Below are 6,907 nucleotides of genomic sequence, written 5' to 3' on the forward strand. Positions count from 1 at the left end.
AAATTGTTAAAAAATACACTAATGTATATCTTACTAACACTTAACACTCCCATAATAAAAAAGATAAGACACATAAAATTACGAATTTACGAATTTATCATAATATTAAAGATGAGATAAATGTAACCAAAACAAATGGAAATTTATTGTCAAAAAAATTACTACATATAAATGATGGAACCAAATTGGACATGATAATACTTCCCCAATATTGGTAACTAAACATAATAAATAAATGTTAAACCCCATTTTCTACCAACTTAAATATAATAATTAATTAACGACTAATTAATCACAATCTGAAGCTTCTAATTCCATGAGTAGTAATAGTAGAAGTGCTTCTTCCTTCTCCTAATTCTTCCTCCCTCTTCCTCTTTGGCAGAGACAGGGAAGATAAGGTTTTAGCCGACATCACCTTCTTCACAAGCAGTTTCCACCTGGCATCGTCCGTCTTCTTCTCTTGCTGCATTTTCAACTTGAATTGCCTGTCACATTCCGAAAACGACATCGTGTTAACCAATATCAATGCTAGTTGCTACATGGTTAGATACACACATCGTCTTAATAAACCCCACCATCCATGATATTTTATGTAGGTAGGACCGTAGGAGTGACAAGTTGAATAAAATCAAAACCCTTTTTTTTTTTTTAATTTGCAAGTTGTAAGAGTTAGGAATTAGGATTGGGATGAAAGACCTCTTCTTTATTAGAAGACGACATATATTCTAACATTTAACTACGGGAAGAACTCGAACTTGTGTGCAACGAGACGAGCACGCTATTCTGCTGACGTAGATTTAATTGACTTAATCTACGTCGGCCGATGGAATGCTTTCACCTTCTATATTTTATGCACTAAAATTAAGACAATTGATTGGATGGAAGGGTCGTGGAACATGTTTACCTTCGTTTGTCCCATCCCATATGTGATGGAATCTATTTTATTTGGTTTTATTAGCCAGCTTCTGTCCTTCATCCTTAATAAACCATGATATTCACAAGCTGTCGTTCTAGTACATGACTCACGTGCATACCTAAACTATTAAAGGCCGGCCAACAAACAAGCTCAGATAAGAAGAAATGTTCTCTTATCAAATTGTCTTATCAAATTGTCTAGCAACATAAGATCCTAGATTCTAAATCTCTACAATTTATCAATTCAATTTATATTTTGTATGAAAGTACTATTCATATTCACCGTATGTCAAGATACCATTACTCGCTATATAACCCTAACAAACCGGGATGCCGGACCAAAATTAAATTGGTGCTATGATGGGTTGGAATGAATTTGGATTTTCTCTGGATCAAACCCTAAGGACTAGGAAATCTGGCCCTTGGTTTGTGTGAGTGGGCCAAAGGAATGAGTTAATGAGAACCGTGTATTCAATTTGAGTGGTAAGGATTGCCTGGTCCTTAGGTTCCGGACAATGAGATCTGAAGAGGATTTCGGTCTAATTGGCATGATCAGTTGGGTTCCACCACCCCTTCCAAAGATGCCTCGTTGGAAGTAGGTTTCAATGATGCATAGGCTAGTCTATTCTTTCACCGTCCTACATTTTATGAGATTCCAAACCAGAAATGGCCAACTAAAGTGAGAGTTTCTAATTGCAAATTAAAGAAAACCAATTACTTTAGCTGATAAAATCTTTTGGCATCCTACCAACAACTACTTTTTCTCTTAATTATTCATTAGCCTACTATTAGGATTCCTTAAGCTACAATTAGAATGACTAACTAAGATTAGAATTTAATCACGGCTTTTCAATATATGTTTACCTGCAAAGAGGGACTCTGCAAGAATCAGGTTCTTCGCACATTGATGAGTGAAGCTTAAGAAGCTGCCACATGCGCTTGCAACGTAAGCACCCTCCATTCACCCTCCTCTTACACGTGGCAAAGTGCTGGATCAACATCTGGAGGCCTTGACACGTGGAGAACTTGCTGCATGGGCCCCTCTTGTGACCTGGCTCCATGTCGTAGGGCCCAACACTAGTGCAACCTTCCTTGCATATGTGCTCCAAGCACTCCATTGCCTCACTCAGCTGGAGATACAACCTCTGCTCCTCTCTATGCCTCCTTGTCCTCTTCTTCCTCTGCTTAATCACAATATTAACTTTGATTAATACAATAACAAATTGGGTTTAAACAATTAACACAAATGATAAATTTCTACAATGACAATGTTAATTAAACTGATTATCAATAGTTACGTCAGTTTTATATGCATCAGCAATTGACAATCATTGATCAATTTGAAACCAGTTCTAAAATGAACGAGGACCTTTACACGAAAATGATTTTGAGTTCCAAAAGCACTTGAAGTGCTTTGTGCATCTAAAAAATGTGTTTTTTCTTGATTCATTTGTCATTTTACTAAGAAATCGTTACAAAAACATTTTCAGCTATTTTAAAAGTCCTTCTAAACGAGATATATGAGAAATATTATACTAATTTTTCTTGTCTTTTACGAAACGAAACGAAGAAATATGAAGGTAGCGTACCGATTCAATTTCGTCGATGAATTGCATGATGTGGAGTTCGAGCCAAGGGTCGTGAGCTTGCAAGAATTTCCATCCTTCAGTTGTCTCAACAACCTTGAAGTGATTAGCGACCAACTTCATGCATTTGAGGTAGAGATCCGCTGCATCGCACATCTTCGCCAGTTGCAGCACGTCCACCACGTTTTCGATGGTCAAACGTTGACCAAGCTCCTTCGTGCATCTGTTCTTCAGCTGCGGGACCAAGTACACGTGGGACAGCGCCAGCAGATGGATCCCGTACTTCTCCATGTTCTCTTCTGTGCACCTGCACCAGGGGCACTTTCGTCAGTTCAAACATGCCAGGTGTAATTTAAAGGGTATTAATTATGAAGACAGGCCTCTTGTTTAGATGTCATTTCCATCCATTTCTATTTGTACGATCACAGTTAAATCACGTTAATATTTTATATTTTTATTATTTTTTATCTTATTATCTTTATAAAAAATTAATATAAAATATTGATGTGATTTAATTGTGATCGCACAAAATAAGAGAGTAACAGTAAGGCAGATAATCTGCCTCCATTAATTATCTCGAAGCATTTAATCAAGATCTGCCAGGTGTAATTTAAACGGTCGGCAGCGATGACTGTTAGAAAATCGCGTTGATTTAGCAAAGCGTAAAAGGAAAACGGCGGCGAACCTGGAGGAGTAGAGAAAGCGGACGAAGGCCAATACGGCGTCGTACGGAACGCCGAGAATCGGAATGACCCGCTCCGAGCTCCGGTGCTTACGAGGCCGGTCGATTATGTTCTCCAGCACCGGCGACACTGAGGCCTTCAAAATTATTGAAATCAAAACACAAACATAAATCAGATTTTTCCAAAATAGAAGTAAAATTGCTTGAGGAGTGAGGAGGAAAGGCGGCGCATGTTTGGTGAAATAGCGTACCAGGATGCAAGAGTGCACCGGGATGCGGATGGCGTCGCAGGTGAGGATGTCGACGTCGGGTTCGGGGAGAGATTTGGTGCCGGAGAGACCGTACAGGTCGAAGGAGGTGCCGGAAGTTGCGGTCGGATTAGCTTCCATTGAGAGAGAGAGAGAGAGAGAGAGAGAGACTATGAGTAAAGAAGGAGTCTGCTTTTTGCGAGTCGGTTGTTTTGTTTGTATGAGGATGGATGAAGAGGTTTGATGGTCGGCCTGACTTTATAGAGAAAGAAAGATGGGAGTGGAATTGGAACATCAAAATTAAATATTAGAAACATCGACAAACGTGACACGCGCTTTCTAATAGCTGCATTTTTCACTGTCACAAGATAAGTTATAAGTTGGGCAAAAAGTGCTTATCACTCACACGCATAACATATCGGCATATTATCTTTCGAATAAAACATATCATCTATATTGAGAAGGTATAAAAGTGAGGTAAGTCTCACAATAGGCTAGTAATAATATGATTTAAATTTGACTTTTTGTGATAATTGAACATAAGACCTCTTACTTACCAGTAAAGATGACTACCACTAGATTATAGTATTAAATGACAACACATCACCATATTATTGTTATTCAAACCAAGGAGACTTTTGTAATTTAGTACTATGATCTAGTAGCATTATTCCTCACTTGTAAGTGAGAGGTCTTAGGTTCGATTGTCGCTAAAGGCAAAGTTGAAACACATTATTATGGCAAGACCATTGTAAGACTTAGCCCACTCCCTCATCCTCTTTGTGTAGATATTATCGTTTGTTAAAAAAAAAAAAATACTATGGAGGCTTCTAAGTAAAAAGATCCCTCTTTTTTTTTTTTTTATAAAAATGAAAATTAGTTGTGAAGCACATGCCACATTAAATTATAACGATTTGAACTGTCTATTTTTCAAGTTGCACATCATAGATCATCATTGTTAAACATTATCCAAATCGAAAATATTTGAGGCATCCAATTGAGATCAAAGAAATTGACGAACACTTTGTTCTAAGAAAAACATTGAGATTTTGTCGTAATAGTTAAATAAGCAAATGTTTTCGTATTGAATTGAATTTTTACAAGGATGATCTATGAATCAAGACTTACAAAATGAACGGTTTGAATTGATGAAGTTCAATGTGAAGCGAGTCCCACAACTAATCTCCATTTTTTAAAAATAAAATGAAAATCTCTTCCCTTAAAGGACCTGTTAAAACTCATTATGGTTGGTTTGGGATTGTGGTGCTCTAAAAAAACAGCTTACTAAAAAATTTGGAACATTAAATATGTTTGGTAAAACAAAAAAAAAAAGTTTTTAAAAAAAACTGTTGTCAATAAAAGTAAAAAAGCAGAAACAAAGTCTATCATTCTTCTAAAACAGTGCTTTTTTTTTCAAAGCATAATAATCAATGCTCATTTAATGAAATTTTCAAATAGGAAGTATACCCCCACATGTTTTACAAAATTACAATCCTTATCCCTACATTATTGTATTTGACAATTATTATATCACATTATATATATATATATATATATATATATATATATATATATATATTAGTCATTTAACATATTCAAAGTAATTTATATAAAAATTTATCAAACACTCAGACACTGCTTCCATTTTTTTATTATTAAAAACACTTTTACAAAAAAAGGTTTACCAAATACTTAACAATTTTATTTTATAGTTGTTTATTCTCACAACACAGCAAAAACACTTTTTATTTTTAAAAACAGCAATACCAAACTAGCCCTTAGATATTGTTTGATCCAACGACAATCGATCATGAGATTTTAACACATTGAATATCAAATGCCACTAAAAAAATAGCAATGGGTATTTCAAACTGAAGTTATTATGTGTGTGTGAGTCCATTTATCATGATGCTTTGTGATTTATAAATGAGTGTTGTTCATCTTTTTTTTTTTTTAATCTCTAATTTAAATTCCGTTTCGGTAAAGACCAAACTTTAAGTTTCAATATCAGTAGTGTTTAAAATATTGGTATTGGTCGAAATATTGATATGTAAATTTGTGGAAATATTGATACATATATTTGTATCGATATTGGTTCTCTTCAATGGAAATGATGAAAATTTACTTTAAAATGTGGAATTGAAAATGAAACTTGAGAGAATTTCATACGGCAATTTGTTGATATTTAACAGATATGTTGAAAATATCAACGAAATCTGTCAGCCGAAGTTTAAGAGTTTTTTTTGACACGGGGTGAAGTCCCTTTTCTATATATTTTTCTAATTTTTCCGTTGTTTCTACGGAAACATTGACCCTATTGAGGAAATTTTAAATATTGGAACTAGTATCTACCATTATTTTCAATAATAATTTTTTTCTTTGCATCACGTTATTGGTTTGATTCATCTTCGTTCTTCAATTGTTAGGTTTCTTGTAATGAAGGTATGGTATAACATCGAACAAATTGTTTTGAAAAAGTAAACTATAGTTTGGAGACTACACTATCGATTTGTCTAAAAAACACGACAAATAAAATAAGAAAAAGAAAAAGAAAATAAATGATTTTATCTATATTAAAAGGGTGCGGAAGTCCGACATAAAACCTCTCATTTATAAATGAAAAAAATATATCATTAGACAATAATATTAAACGAAAACATTGTTCCTTGTTATGTCATGGCTTTGGTTGACTGAAATGTCCAAGTCAGCCATGCGCGTGGGGAAAATCCCATTATTTGCTAGCAAAATAACTACACTTCCATATTTACCCCTGCCAATTTGGAAGCTTTTCCATTTTTTAATTTCGTAATTATCCAAAGACCATATGGATAATTGATCTTTTTCGTCTGACGTGGAAGGCATAGACCGACTTGACTAAGGTCGTTTAGAATGGAAGAGGATCCAGTTTGCGAAGATCTTATAGATTCTCACATTATAACTGTTTATCCTATATGTGCGATTAATTTTTATCATGTATTATTTATGTTTAATTTTAAATAAAAAAGTTAAATAAATTTTTATCGCACGATAGATGATAAATAACTAAGATGTGAGAATTTTTAAAATCTCTATAATTTAGATCCGGATAGAATCCATTTCTGTTTAGAATAAATGGAAAATGATCCTATAGGGATCTCAAATATTCTATAATCATAACCGTTCATCATATATCGTATGATTTCTAATTATACGATATACAATTAATGATTACGATTACAAAATCTTCAAGAAAAGAATAAATGGCCTTTCGTTTCGCGAAGGGCTTACTCGGTCTGACGTGTATTCACTCGTTCTAATCCTTTTTGACATCTCAACTGGTTCGATCACAAACCAACGTCCACTTGTACTTACACGTGTCAACAGCTCACCTATACAAAAATCCACATTTGTTTACTTTATTGGAGATCAACTCAGTCCTGGTCGTCCATCACCGCCGTACTGGGACCCACTAAACTCAAGCTTTTATATTTATCTAG

At 34.6% G+C, this 6,907-nt stretch overlaps 1 protein-coding gene across 1 annotated transcript; it reads right to left on the minus strand.

Annotated features, from left to right (window-relative positions):
• Positions 1 to 123: 123 nt before the first annotated feature.
• LOC126627412 (BTB/POZ and TAZ domain-containing protein 1-like) lies at positions 124 to 3,694 on the minus strand. Its single transcript, XM_050296941.1, has 5 exons — positions 3,435 to 3,694; positions 3,187 to 3,320; positions 2,505 to 2,808; positions 1,780 to 2,096; positions 124 to 485 (listed from the first exon to the last, which is right to left on the minus strand). Exons 1-5 carry the CDS (start codon positions 3,570 to 3,572, stop codon positions 293 to 295), a joined length of 1,086 nt encoding a protein of 361 aa, XP_050152898.1. The 5' UTR covers positions 3,573 to 3,694; the 3' UTR covers positions 124 to 292.
• Positions 3,695 to 6,907: the final 3,213 nt, after the last annotated feature.

The sequence above is a fragment of the Malus sylvestris genome, chromosome 6 (genome assembly GCF_916048215.2).
Source record: "Malus sylvestris chromosome 6, drMalSylv7.2, whole genome shotgun sequence".
Taxonomy (NCBI): Eukaryota; Viridiplantae; Streptophyta; class Magnoliopsida; order Rosales; family Rosaceae; genus Malus; species Malus sylvestris.